This window comes from Neolamprologus multifasciatus, chromosome 1 (genome assembly GCF_963576455.1).
Source record: "Neolamprologus multifasciatus chromosome 1, fNeoMul1.2, whole genome shotgun sequence".
NCBI classification, from domain to species: Eukaryota; Metazoa; Chordata; class Actinopteri; order Cichliformes; family Cichlidae; genus Neolamprologus; species Neolamprologus multifasciatus.
This window is the reverse complement of record NC_140439.1, coordinates 2,331,602-2,347,137: the sequence shown is the minus strand read 5'-3', so window position 1 is coordinate 2,347,137 and position 15,536 is coordinate 2,331,602. Positions and strand designations below refer to the sequence as shown.

At 41.3% G+C, this 15,536-nt stretch overlaps 1 protein-coding gene across 2 annotated transcripts in view; it reads right to left on the bottom strand.

Annotated features, from left to right (window-relative positions):
* LOC146525119 (nuclear receptor ROR-alpha A-like) overlaps positions 1-15,536 on the bottom strand; it is a 175,727-nt gene that overhangs the window by 20,427 nt on the left and 139,764 nt on the right. For both annotated transcript variants that reach the window (XM_085161813.1, XM_085161820.1), the window contains one exon: positions 1,893-1,978. In XM_085161813.1, the coding sequence (XP_085017939.1) occupies positions 1,893-1,978 (86 nt within the window). The remainder of the gene's footprint in view (positions 1-1,892; positions 1,979-15,536) is intronic.

The window sequence follows — 15,536 nt, the reverse complement described above, 5'->3', positions numbered from 1 at the left end:
AACGAAGAAGAACTTGACTGGCCTGCACAGAGTCCTGACCTCAACTTTTGGGATGAGCGCAGACTGTGAGCCAGGCCTTGTCATGCTACATCAGTGTCTAACCTGATGTAGCATTCCTCCTTTTGATTCCGGAAGAATGTTCAAAAATTCCCATAAACACTCCTAAACATGGTGGAAAGCCTTTCCAGAAGAGTTGAAGCTGTTACAGCTGCAAAGGACGAGGCACATCCCGTTAAACCCTTTGGGTTAAGAAATGAATGTCACTGTGTAAAGGCAGATGAGCAAATGCTTCACAATATAGTGTTCATCGGATGTCCAACAACAGTAACAACAACAAACATCCACCCGTGTACCTCTGTATGAGCCATTTTACAGAGTAATGGTAGACTGGCCTATTAGCATATACAGAGACATTGGTAAACCAAGGAGCGCAAAGGCTATCAGATGACAAACACATGAAAGTTATTTCTGCTAGCTTCAGTCTGCTTGTCAGCAGCTCACTCTCACAAGCAGTCAGTGAATATCTAACAGGCAATGCAGTAATGTGAATGTAATCACAAGGCAAAGAATGGAGACCATGTGCCATGTAGAGCACAAAGGAGCTGTTAACTGTTTATCAACCTGATGGGGAAAAAAAAGCAGAATTTCATTGTATATGCACGATGACAATAAAGGCCTATTCTATTCTATTCTTTTCTATTCTATTGCATTTTACCACAAGAAATGTGGGAACCACATAAAACATGTGTGAGAATGCTTTAGAGATGTCAGCATCATAGTTATAGAATAAAAGTCAACATTACATTCAGCACCATGTAGTGAAAAGGAAACGTTCACAGCACTTTGAAAGTGTGAAGAAATACATGAAGCAAACTGGGGTTCAGCCCACGATCACCATGTCCCCGGTACGTTTATAGTACCTGTTCACGTGATCACACTAGTTTATAGATGCATCACAGATGGCCTATAACCCTTCTTCTCATAGAGCCACTATAGCCTGTATAGATCTAAATGGAAATGCATCAAAATTATAAAAAATAAAAATGTCTGTAATTCAAATTATAGTTAAATTAACAAATGATGCCACTCTGTGTCAAGCTCAAGGGAACAGTAGTAACTTTAAAGGGAAAACATTGATTTCTCTCAGATGACATTATGTAATAACATTATGTCACATTAGCAGCAGATCATTTACATCTAACGTGCGACTTAGTGCAGATGTTGTGGTTTGTTTGGAGGCTGCTTCAGCTGCATGCTGGTTGTGAAATAAGCCTCCAGCTGTCACATCAGCAGCTGCTGTGGCTGAACACACCTGCCTGTTCACAGAACCGCTCTCATCAGGTAGAATATGGTTTAGAGCCCGATGCTCGTGACTGATGTTTTAGACCAAATTCTGTACGAAACATACAAACGTGCCTGAAGAGGTATGGGTAGAAAATCATATTGCAATACGTGTAAATACTTTAAACTCAAATGATCGAATACACCGTCAGTGAAAACTGGTTTAACACCACAATAAATGCACTGGTGAGCTGTGCCACATAAAAACGCCAGCGATGGATGATTGCAGAGGCATTTTCCTGGTTAAAGAAAAAAAAGACAAAATATGGAGGGTTCAAAGTGCAAACTATTCTCAAACATTAATTGTTGCACAGACGTAACCAAAGATCAGTCTGTGATTGAACGACTTGGAAAGGCTTATCATTTAAAGCAGGGACATCAAACATGAGCACCGGGGGCCAGAATCCAAACTGACTCATTGGATAACTTTGGACGATGTGAAGGAGGCCGTACATTTTGGACCCTCTACTGTATTTTAGAGTTTGGTTTAACTGAGGTTATAACACGCTCAAATTGACTTTAGCAGACAACAGGAGGGAGGAGGAGCTTACCTTACAGCCTTCACAGGTGATGACCCCGTAGTGGATCCCTGATGATTTATCTCCACAAATCTTACAGGGGATTATTTCAATCTGAGCTGCAGCGGGAAAATAAAGACAGTTGGTCACACACAGGACATCAGAACAGCTGATATATCACAGTTTGTCATGTAGGTTTCATCTATGTGCAAATAAAGGCGTTTTCCACTGGCCCCCACTTAACCGTCCAGCTGTCACTACACCTTGTTACATGCGGTATATGAATTGTTTAAATTCAAAGTTGTCCAGCTGTTACAATGTCGAAGCCAGACACAATAACAACAAAATGTACCAGTGTGATTTACTGTCACAGTAACATCATGCAACCCCTGGGCATCAGGTCTAGTGCAGAACCGCATTTCTATGATACTGGAAGAAATTCAGGACAAAAAAATAGTCCCAATTAGCTTCATATGAAAGATTGTAAGACCTTAGCAAACACAAGCCTTAAGCTTCTGTGGTCACAGCTGGAGAAAAGAAAGAGGTGCCACCGTTTACAAAAGCTAAAGGAAACTTTGAAAATCTCCATGTAAAATGCTGGAGTCGACTCATCTGTCCATCCAGGTGTAGAACAGTGCGCGCTCTCTGCAGTAATCAGGACAGTGTGCTTGGTAATCACTTTGCTGAGTAATCTGTGTTTGGTAGATGTAACTCTGTGACGTTAAAACAGTCTGTGTCAAACATTATTCAGCAAAATGTCTGCCTCTGTGTGATGATATTTTTATATTAACTCAATATCCTCTGGGACAAATCAAACAAACAGATTTTCTGAACATTTGTAATGTGTAGTCTGAACTATGATAATGTAGTTTAAACATTTCGTCTCACTCTGCTGGGCTCGGCTGGATGTATTTGTGCCAAACACCAGCTGCTAACAAGGAAGTTACAGAGTTAGTTACAGAGCGCCCTCTGGAGGAGCTATGAAGGGTTGAAGGGTGTTTCTCTTGTCTGTTCTTTGCTTCTTTCACTTACTGGCAATTTACCAATACAAAAATATTGGCAAATATTGTCTAATATCACTCAGGCTCCTGCCAAAATTAGCCCCTAATATTAGGTGAGGAGTTCTTAAGCATTTTACAGGTTACTGTAGAGAGCGGGCACATGCAGCACTGATTAAACTGTAGGAGCTCATCTTTCAGACAGCAGCACAGCTGAAAACTCACTCACTGCATGTATTTATACTCCCAGCACTTTGGAACAGAGTGACAGCTCAGCTCTGAGATGCTATTTTTAGCAAAGCAAAGTTATGTAAGTGAGCAGTCACATTAGCACACACACACACACTCACAAGCTTTCTTCACGTAGAGACACAACAAACAGGACGCAGAGAAGAACCGCCTTTGTACAATTATTAGACTACAATTATAGAAGATGGAAACCATCAGGTTTGGTTTAAGTATTTTGATCAGCTTCTTCTTCACCCTGAATTTATTTGAAATAATAAAAAAGACAGATTTATTTACTTATCATAAACCCCAAAATTAATAAGAGGCATAAAGAATGCCTCACTAGGTGAATGAAACTAGGAGTGCAAGAAACATTATTTTTATTATATTTCAATCAAAAAAAACATGAATTCTTAATTGATATGTACAGTTTTGCATATTTACTGAGGCGACCTCTTCAAACGTCTTGTTTTGCTTGAACAACCCCATAATAGTCAGTTCAGTACAAAGAAACAAACACAAAAATGACCATAAAACAACATCAATATTAAAGCTGTTCCACATTTGTTAGTTCCTTCCAGTCACACACGCACACACACGACACCCAGCTTGTATGGCTTGTATGACTTCACTCTGCTCCCTCCCTTTACACCTGTATGGCGCTGCAGTCTCTTGCCCCTCCCTTACAGAATGACTGACCACCTGACCCAGTGAATGAAGGGCTGCACGATCGCTGCTGAACCCAGTCGACCACAGCGGGACTCAGATTAGGAAAATCTCCAACAACCCTCCCAAGCAGAAGCCACTCAGAGGACAAGTGGGGTTCGGACAGTTTGGTCATTTCCACGGAAAAACAAAACAAAACAACAAAACAAAGACTCCATGCAAATACTTAAAATGCAAATGACACATTTTAACTTGTTAGTAGAAGAGTTTAAATGTATTTAAAATGATTTTATAATCTGCACGAGTGTGTATTCATTGATAAATGAGATTTATATCTTTTGTAAACCCAGCATGTATATGCAGGTTTTTCAATTTAAGCAATATAGAACAGAAAGCAGCACAGAAAGAATGTTACAGTGGTTATTTTTTAAAACCATTTTTACTTTAATGACGTCCTACCATTAATTATTGCTTCAGTCTCTATGAGTCGAATACGCACCACAGACCTTTAGCCTGGCAGCGATTACTGAGAGGGACTAGAAAGAGAGAGCACATTTCTCCCACACTGCCTTCCTGTTAAATCAAGAATTCAAAATCCTGCTCCTCACATACAAGGTCTTAAATAATCAGGCCCCATCTTATCTCAATGACCTTGTAGTACCATATCACCCTATTAGAGCACTTCGCTCTCTTACTGCAGGCCTCCTTGTTGTTCCTAGAGTATTTAAAAGTAGAATGGGAGGGAGAGCCTTCAGTTTTCAGGCCCCTCTTCTGTGGAACCAGCTTCCAGTTTGGTTAAAGACTTTCCTTTTTGGTAAAGCATATCGTTCAGCTTATAGATCAGGTGACCCTGAATCCTCCCTTAATTATGGTACAATAGGCCCAGGCTGCTGGGGGATTCCCATGATGCACTGAGCCTTCGTTTTTCACTGACCATGTGTTTCTACACCACTCTGTAATTAATTAAGAATTATTATTAATCCCTGGTTGTCCTCTGCAGCATGTCTTTTTGTCCCTCCCCTCAATACACAACTGGTCATGGCAGATGGCCCCGCCCCACCCCGCCCCGCCCCTCCCTGAGCCTGGTTCTGCTGCAGGTTTCTTCCTGTTAAAAGGAAGTTTTTCCTTCCCACTGTCACCAAAATCCTTACTCACGGGGAGTTGACTAATTTTGGGGGTTTCCCTATATTAGAGTAAGGTCTTTACAACATTAAGCGATTGTGGCTCAAGAGTTGGGAGTTCGCCTTGTAATTGGAAGGTTGCCGGTTCGAGCCCCGGCTTGGACAGTCTCGGTCGTTGTGTCCTTGGGCAAGACATTTCACCCGTTGCCTGCTGGTGGTGGTCAGAGGGCCCGGTGGCGCCAGTGTCCGGCAGCCTCGCCTCTGTCAGTGCGCCCCAGGGTGGCTGTGGCTACAATGTAGCTTGCCATCACCAGTGTGTGAATGTGTGTGTGAATGGGTGGATGACAGGTTGTGTAAAGCGCTTTGGGGTCCTTAGGGACTAGAAAAGCGCTATACAAATACAGGCCATTTACCATTTACCAGGCCATTTTAGCGCCTTGAGGTGACTGTTGTTTTTGCTTTGGCGCTACATAAATCAAATTGATAACAGGCCAAATAAACAATGTGGTTAGGCTTGGGTTGATGCAGGTGGAATTGAAGGCTGACAGAAACAACAACTTCATTGCCCATCTAATGGTATTAAAACAGGGGTGAAACTTAATGTGTTCACACACATGTCATATTTCCTTTACTGTACTGCTAAGTTCACAGAGGTTTTGTCTTTCTACACACCTGGAAAGTGCTGGAAAGTTCTCAGCTATGTCTTAAGACAACTTTTATGAGCAGCATTCATCCTTCATCATCTTTATACAAATCAAATCCAGCACAAACACAATCAGTGTGGTAAGGTCGCCATAGAAAGGGACAATCTCAAAACCCACAGTTCAATGGATGGGCTTACCACCCATTGATCACACCCGATCACCAGCTTCAGTGCATACAGCTGTCAGCGCTCCCCCGAACAGTACACCAACCACATGATTCTTAGAAGCCCAAAGTTAGCGCTTCTCAAGTCCTTGGAAATGCACAGGAAGCCCTCAAACCAGATGTTATATGTGGTAAACTCAGCAGCTCATAAAGTAGTGGTTAGCGTGAGCAGACGCATCAGTGGAGTGTGAACAAGATGTTACCCTGTGACCACACGACACTGCAAGCTGTTTGTACTTTTTAAGTGTTTAAAGTCCATCGAGACACTTTTGTAAAAAACAAAAACAAACACTTGTCATGTGACTCGCTGGTTTTAATAACTGAACTTAGCTACGTTTAGTCAGAGAGAGCTAACTCTACAGGAGGTATGATGTGCTTTCAAATATACATTTAGACTCGAAACTCGAAGCACATAACAGGCTGGACCAGTGATCCTGATGAATATTCAGTCTGAATCACGGCTGAGCTAATTAATCATTTCCATCTTCACTTTTTCTAGATTAACACCACTCTGTCCATACAGCTGGGATTAGAGGCAAGTAGGACAAATTAAAAGCTAATTATTATAATGCTATGCAGAAGGGTTATTTTTTTTAACTTGCAGTACTGATTAAATGTTTAAAACATGTGGCAGCATTGCTAATATCAAAATTAAATAAAGCACTGATAATATTTACAGGGTCAAATTTCACAGGTAAAGGTTTTATAACAGATGTAACTCGCAATGCTGGGAAATATCATTGAGGGGAGGGCTACATGGGGATGGAAAAGGGCCAAACAGACCTGAAAGGGTATCACAACAGGTTACAGAAAACTCTCAAAGAAGAAGAAATAGTTGGACCGAATGTGTCACATCTGCATTTTCTGAGCCTCAGCTAAGGTTAAGCCTCGCAGTGTTCTACCTTATGTTCACATAGGAGACACTCATCCACATAAAAGTGTCTCCTATTCACACTGTGACTAGTTACCAGATACATGCTGCACAACTAATTTGGCTAACACTGCTCTTCGTTATTATTTGAGAAAGCGACTGTTCGCTTATACTACCTATTTTTGCTTAATATCAACACCATTGATAACACCGATTATCTGCCATGATCATGTTAGCTGGCAAACCATGTTTGGCAAGCTAGCGAAGTCAGCTACACACTGAATGAATCAGAGCCTAATGGTGGCACCATTATATCTGAATTACAATAAATGAGTACAGGTAATATAAGGGGTCAAAATGTGCCAAAATGTGACAATAGCTTAATGAAAAACCACCTGCATTACAAATGATGAACAAATGATGACTCGGACTGCAATATAACTGTCCACGAACATGTGCTCAAGGCTTTTTATTCAAGTTTCTTTAAGCAGAGTTCTACAAACAACTCATTTCAATTCAATTTTATTTATATAGCGCCAAATCACAACAACAGTCGCCTCAAGGCGCTTTATGTTGTACAGTAGATCGTACAATAATAAATACAGAGAAAAACCCAACAATCACATGACCCCCTATAAGCAAGCACTTTGGCGACAGTGGGAAGGAAAAACTCCCTTTTAACAGGAAGAAACCTCCAGCAGAACCAGGCTCAGGGAGGGGCGGCCATCTGCTGCGACCGGTTGGGGTGAGAGAAGGAAGACAGGATAAAGATATGCTGTGGAAGAGAGACAGAGATATGATGCAGAGAGGTCTACTAACACATAGTGACTGAGAAAGGTGACTGGAAAAGAAAAACTCAATGCATCATGGGAATCCCCCGGCAGTCTACGTCTATTGCAGCATAACTAAGGGAGGATTCAGGGTCACCTGGTCCAGCCCTAACTAAAAGTTTGAAGCCTAATCTTAAAAGTAGAGATAGTGTCTGTTAGGGGTGGGCGGTATAAACGATATAAATGGGGCCAACTGTAGAGATTTTGACAATACCGCGATAGCGCATGTTGATGGCGTCATCAAGCTGCGCCTGTTTTGGTCGAAAGCATTGCAGCAGCTGCAAACAACATCATCTGCAAATTATGCCGGGCGACAGTAATAGCAAAGAGACGAAGCACTTTTGGAAGATGGGGAAAGCCAAAAACTGCGCTTCCTCCACTTCCGTACCATTGATTCATTAATGCTGAGTTCTGTCACAGCTGCTCTATTGCCATGTTGTTGCAGTATACTAATGACTAACCTCGTATTGTGGATGGATTATCTCAGTTGTTCTCCTGACTGAAGTTTGGTCTGTTTACAGCATCCTGCCATACGATTGCATTTGTCCCTAACCACCAGAAACCCTCACATTAACTTTTATCGAGTGGAAAAAGGTTAGCGGCCATCCTTCAGCTTCACTGTGCTAATGTTATGCTAACGTAGCTGTTTTGCTAGCAATCACGTAGCACATCATTATATACCAGCTAGCTCAACTTCAGTAACCCTACAAATGTCACTGCTGTTTAGTTTTCTGTCTTCATTTATGTTGGAAGTGATAGCAGAGCTGTACTTTTTAATTTTTTCAGAAATCTCTCAGTCAGAACATGCTATATCATGTTTAGGTGGAAACTAGCGAACTAACTTCCTGCTAACTTCTAACTCTGTTACATTTAATAAATTCTGTTTTCATGGATACCTGGATGTTAAACTGAATTGTTACACCTGGTAAAGCAGCAACACTGATCATTTTATTAAAGATGAAAGAATTTAGACAGTTTGTAACTCTCAGTGATGCCGCAGTGTTCGTTTGGGACCTGAAGGAGACGGAGTTTTGGACCCAGATTACTCTGCGAGGCTCCTTGCTACTGCAGCCGTAATGCTCCAGCAATCCATCAAGCGGTGCGGCTTCGTAGCTTAGCAAAGTCAGACTAAAACATTTTTGACAGATTTCTGCGCCCGTGTACTATATAAAATTGGTTCGAGGTCAGTGAGCACAACCAGAATTCACAGAAGGCGCATTGTCGATTTTTGAGAAAATTAAAGGAATTTAAGCGTGCCTTATACTGTGTAAAATACGTTATAGAGAAGAAAAGAATATATCGCGATATATATCGTTACCGTACATGCTTCAAATTATACCGTGATATAGATTTTAGGCCATATCGCCTAGCCCTAGTGTCTGTCTCCCGAATCCAAACTGGAAGCTGGTTCCACAGAAGGGGGGCCTGAAAACTGAAGGCTCTGCTTCCCATTCTACTTTTAAATACTCTAGGAACAACAAGTAAGCCTGCAGTGCAAGAGCTAAGTGCTCTAATAGGGTGATATGGTACTACAAGGTCATTAAGATAAGATGGGGCCTTATTATTTAAGACCTTGTATGTGAGGAGCAGGATTTTGAATTCTGGATTTAACAGGGAGCCAATGAAGGGAAGCCAATACAGGAGAAATCCGCTCTCTCTTTCTAGTCCCTGTCAGGACTCTTGCTGCAGCATTTTGGATTAACTGAAGGCTTTTCAGGGAGTTTTTAGGACTTCCTGATAATAATGAATTACAGTACCTGGAAGTAATAAATGCATGAACTAGTTTTTCAGCGTCACTCTGAGACAGGATATTTCTAATTTTAGAGATGTTGCGCAAACTGAAGAAAGCAGTGGTCAAAGGAGCTTGCAAAGAAAAGTGTTTCACACTTTCACACAGTTTCACACCTTGGCTCAGGCGATTAGAGGATCATCAGGGGGTCCTTTTGTCCCTCTGTGGGGGGATACTCCCACTAGCTTTAAATCTGGAACTCCTGCAGTTTAACTAATTGGTGTGTGTTATCTGGCTTCATGGATAGATAGAGCTGCGTGTCATCTGCATAGCAGTGAAAATGTATGTTATGCCTTCTAATGATACTGCCTAAGGGAAGCATGTATAATGTAAACAGAATTGGTCCTAGCACTGAACCCTGTAGAACTCCATAATTAACCTTAGTGTGTGAATAGGACTCTCCATTTACATGTACAAACCCCTTGTACTGAAACTCTTCAAATAAGCCATTCCTCTGCAGATGATCTGTTAGCTGTTTGACAACTACTCTTTCAAGGATTTTTGATATGAAAGGAAGGTTGGAGATTGGCCTATAATTAGCTAAGACAGCTGGGTCTAGAGATGCTTTTTAAGTAAAGGTTTAACTACAGCCAGCTTGAAGGCCTGTGGTACATAGGCGATTATTAGAGATAGGTTGATCATATTTAAGATTGAAGCATTAATTGATGGCAGGACTTCTTTAAGCAGTTTCTTTGAACTGTTTGGAGGAAGTAAGTATTGAAGTTAACTCAGAAAGATCGATTGGAGAAAAAGAGTCTAAATGAATATCAATGGTACTGAAAGTAGCTGTAGATAATATTACATCTGTGGGATGATTATGAGTCCTCCAGAAGGTTTGCCAATTATCTATGAAGCCCACATCGTTTCTGGGACACCACTCAGACAGCCAGCAATTTAAGGAGAACATGCGGGTAAACATGTCACTCCTGGTCTGATTGGGGAGGGGACCAGAGAAAACTACAGGAAGACAATTGACAATGGTTGCCGGTGTCTCTAGCTTCACATGTCTGAGAACAGAATCACCAATTACCAGAGTTTGACCCCCGGTGGGTGTGTCACAGAGTGGGAAAAAACGGTTAGACACATGAACAGGTTGGTCATGTACCTGGGGCTTCTGTTTAAAACTATGCTTCCTCCTCACCGTCACCCAGCCGCCCTCTTTCCCCAGCTGCTTGGGGTCTGCCAGGGAACATCTAGCGGGGCCTACGCCATCTTCGGCTGCACCAGCTACAGGCAGTGTTGCCAACTTAGCGACTTTGTCGCTATATTTAGCGAGTTTTCAGACCCCCTAGCGACCTTTTTTCTAAAAAAAAAGTCACTAAAAAAGACGTGAAAGCGCATATCGCTTTTACTCTCAACAAGCAGCGGGTGCTGTAACACAGTCAGTTCTTCTTTTACTCTTATGCTGTTTTGTGGATCAGGTTTAAAACTACTTATAAACACACACACACAAAGTAACTCCACCAGAGTGCCTATTTCGGGTCACTTTTGCCGGTCCGAGCCCGGGTAAAGGAGCAGGGTTGGAATTGTGACATTACAAAAAACAATAATTGCTAAAAGAAATTTAATTTGTAGTTCTAAATAAATTCTAAATGCATTTAGGACGTTTTTTGCTCACTTTATGTCTCGTCCACGATGTTATTTCTCTCTCCAGCAGCGTAGGTTACAATTACATTAGCATGACCAATTATGCAAATTAGGTGATGACGTCACTTAGTGACTTCTAGCGACTTTTAGGACAACCAATAGCGATTTTCCTTACTGAGGAGTTGGCAACACTGGCTACAGGGGCCTGGCTAGCTAGGGGTGAATGAAGGATGCGAAGCCGAGTCTCCAATTCACTAATCCTGGCCTCCAGAGCTGCAAATATGCTACATTTGTTACAAGTATCATTACTGCTAAAGGAGGCCGAGGAGTAACTGAACATCTGACACAATGAGCAGGAAAGTGCAGGAAGGACAGGTGAAGAGGCCATGCTGCTAGCGAGTCGGCTATGAGCTAAGCTAAGCTAGCAAAACAGTAAAGACACAGTGAGTGAATACTTTGGCTATAAGTTAGGTAGTGAGTACACAGAAAGTGGGCTTCAGATGAAGCACGTGAAGATTATACTATGAAAAAAGAATGTATCTAAAAGTTTTTAATTAAATTGCCAAGCAGATAAGCTACTCAAAAACACCACTGTGTTTGAGCAGGAACAGAACATTCAGTAAAACATTCAGTAAAACAAACAGCTGAATAGCATTTCTTCATAAATACAGTACTTGGACTTCCAAAATCAAAACAAGACAGAAACATGACTTTTCTGGTTTCTCCTGTTTTGAGGTGATGACAGATCAGTATAATCGTCTCATGCATTCAAATTCATTTCAAAGAGTACACAAACACCACATGAACTTGCCCAAACACATCTGTGTCAACAGCACTGGTCATATTCATGCTTGCTGACATGAAACCATAGTCAGGCAGATTTAGATTTGAATAACACAGTCAGTCCTGACTTCTTCCATTATTAGGAAAACATGGCTACCACTTTAAACATCATAGATCCCAGATTTCATCACCCATCAACACAATCCTAATCCTTGATCATCATCCCATTGGAAGATTGTTTAGAAATGGACAAATGTTGGTCTCTCAATTCATTTGTTACTGTTGCGAGTGTTAGGAGTCAGACCTCGTCCTCCTCCTTCCACCTTTCTGACAACATTTCACCATTTTATTTTGGTGAAATGTTGTCAGAAATCTCTTCTCACTTAGACTGCACTAAGGATGACAGAGACCATGAACACTGTTTTATCTGAGAAGAGCAGAGAAGATGAAAGGTAAAAAAAAGGGTGAAGCAGAAGCTGAGCTCTCTCTGAGGGAGCTTCATACACAGGTCTAACTCTGTAGTGCTTAAACCGATTCACAAACAGAGGCTTCGCCACATGCTCTGCAGGTTGACGGGTGTTTTCACAGCAGACGCTTGAGCAGACGCTGACAAACATTAAAGCTTTGTGAAAGTTTATGGCTGCATCTATGACAGCTGATGAGTCATTAAAACAATTTCCTCCGAGGGTTACTGATGTAAAGAGTGAGAAGAAGAAGGTGGGGGTGGCACGTTGTCACAGCTTACTTATCAAAACCAAAGGTCAACTTAAGCTGCAGGGTAAAAATCAATATCATGATAATTATCACTCCTTAATTTATTTAAACCCCAGGTCACATAAAGGCTATTTCATCCTGATCATTCGGGGATTTATTTCCACCAACTGCTATTATTACCATTTGTTACATTTTCTTGCTCTTTTTTTACATCATTACAATGTCAGACCATCAAAATTTCACAGAACCCAAGATGATGCTTTTTCATTGCTTAGCCCTGGACCTATATACGATCAGTTTACAGCAATTTAATTTAAAAAATAAAAACAGAAAAAAGCAGAAAATGATCATGTTGGAGGTGCTGAAAGACTGAAATTAGCAGCTTTTCCTCACTAAATGGCCAAAGTGAAGGTGATGTAAGCTCTTCTACAGTTGTGTACTTTAATATTCCCACATTAATCCATGTGTCTAATCTTCTAATGAACTACGACGGCATATGAAGCTCAATGATGGAAGGTAAAACTTTGATACTGAAGTTTCAAAGTTGTGAGAAAAACGTGGCACATTTGTAATGGATAACTGGATAAAAATAGTGTTTTTTAGCTAAGGAAACTCATCACTTTGGGCATCAGGTTTGCTATGCACCATGCCAACATTGACCTAATTAAATTATGCTTTTGAATTGGGTTTAGCAACAAAGAAATGTTTGTGATTTTAGCTGAGAATCATCATATTATCATAAGCATGCAGACTTTGCAGAGATGCTGTTGTGACCTGGGTCTATCCAAAAGAAAAGAGCAGACAAGAACAACAGCACAATGAAGAGATGGAAGGATATTACTGGTTACATCTTTGAGCTATTCGAATGGGACTTGTGGTACCACAGGACACAATCTGACTGATTATTAAAGCAACTGCTCCCCACAGTGTGGAGACTCAAAGAGGTCAACATCTTAGGCAACAGCACTAAAGTTCCATACGCTATTTGGCAGATGGACTCTTAGGATAAACCTTATGTTATAGGGATTCCTGGATGCATTGATGATTTCTGTTGTTGGATGGAGGCATCAACAACAAATAACGATGCCAAGGTTGTTGCTGACTCTTATATTTAAAGCGTTGTGCTTGGGTTGTTGTACAGAGAAGTTTTTTTCACATAACATAAAAAAATTTTGACCCTTATTTTTTCCTACCTTCACTGGCCCTAACATGTACCCAGCACTGTTCTTCATATTATACATTTTGCACGATCTTGTACATATTTTTAAGTTACTTGATGAATAACTTGCTTGCATCGGTGGTTTTTAATATAACATAGTAAAAAGACCACTTGGAACAAGGATAAACTTGCATACCACTCAACATATGAATTTCCACTACTTAAAGACCAATTATGATGTCATCTTCATTTTCAGTCCAGTCCTTTAATCTCAACAATAAGAGCAATTTTTATTTGCTAAGCTACCGAAGCACAAAAACTCATGTCCACCGATCAGGTGATCACTGAAAGGTGAAGTAAATAACACTGATTGTCTCGTCATGGTGGCACTTCTAGAGAGCAAGTGAACATTTGGTCCTCAAAGTTGATGTGTAGAATCACCAAAAACAGGCAGGCGTAAGGACTTGAGCGCCTTCAACAGGGGCTAAATATTAATGGCTAGATGAGTCGGTCAGAGCATTTCTGAAGATGTCTGGTCCACAGTGGTCAGGATCTATCTAAAGTCATTAGAGAAAGGAACAATGGTGAACCAGAGTCATAAGCGGCCAAAGCTCACTGATGTGCATCACAGATTATTGCGTATGGCGCTGCGTAGCAACAAACAAAGCAGGATGCTCACGCTGACCCTGTGGACTACCAAACGAGCCAACAATGGGCATCTGAGCATCAGAACCATGGACTAGTGGAGTCCATGGTTTGATGGGTCAGAGCTGTTAATAGCAGCAAAAGGGTGACCAAACACAGCATTAGGCAGGTGTTCATAATGATCTGCTTGCTGGGTGTTCAAGAGATGAACCCATGTTGTGCCTACACATAGGAAATAATCGTGCAAAATACATTAAAATGCATCTTTAGGCACTTTCAGGTTGTCAAAAAAAAAAACAACAAAAAAAACAATTTGTTGACACTTCTTTAGTTGAATCTATGAAAAAGAAAATGCTAAAGGCAAAAATACAATAGTACTTATTATTCCAGACCACAGACTAATTCCAGATGTTTGACTTTTACAACAGCCTGATCAAAGAAAGGTTGGTCACGTGGTTATGTATCCCTGTCCCCGTGTCAGGGCTAGACGAGTAGTGATTAGTGATAATAATTCTAATTGAGGGATAATGAATAATGTTGGCATCTCTTTTTCTCATTGAAAAATTAATCCTGATTTGGACACTGAAGACTTTTAGCTCAGTCCTAGTTATCTGCATCTCCCACATGTGGACTTGGGTGGATGACCCAGGTAAACTAACAGTAATATGAGTGTACATGGACATGGACGGAACCTTTAGGGCAACTTCTTTGTATTTGTTATTCATCTGAGGCAAACACACTACGGACAACTGATTTACTCACCTTTCCTTCAAAAGGTTGGTCACTGCTAAGGAGCCAACCCCAGACCTTTCCAGACTTTGTCTTTCCCTCACCAGCTGTCTCATAGGCCAGGCTGTTAGTGTGACGCTGATCCAAGATGTGGAACATGTCCCTAAAATAGGTTTCAGCACTTTGAGTCTGGGTGGCCACAGCTCAGGAAGCAGAGCAGGTCATCTACTAATGGGAGGGTTGGTAGTTGTTTGACCCCTTGCTTCTCCAGTCTGCATGCCTAAATATCCTTGGGCAAGATCCAGAGGTTCAAGTTCAAAATAAGATTTTTTTTTTTCGGATTTGTGTCAGCTTTCCGGTGCAGATCCCTCCCATTGCTCATTATGCTGTTGAGCATATCATAGGACACTTTTCTCAGCTGGCCTCTGGCTGATATATGAAGTTAAAAATTCTGTCCTCTGTGATTTAGCTTGCAAAACTGAATCACTGTATTAAGTGAGTGACAGGTGAAACGCTGCTGCTGCCAGCGTGAGTTTAGTCCTCAGTCCACCACACTGCAAAGGCCATGCTCACTCCCAGGAGGACCCAAGATCTCGCCTCAACTGCTCTTGCTCAGACGTTGCTAACAGGCTCCGTTCTTTAATCCCCTCGTCCAGCTTCCAAATTTTCAGAGTCGATGTAAAAACGGCA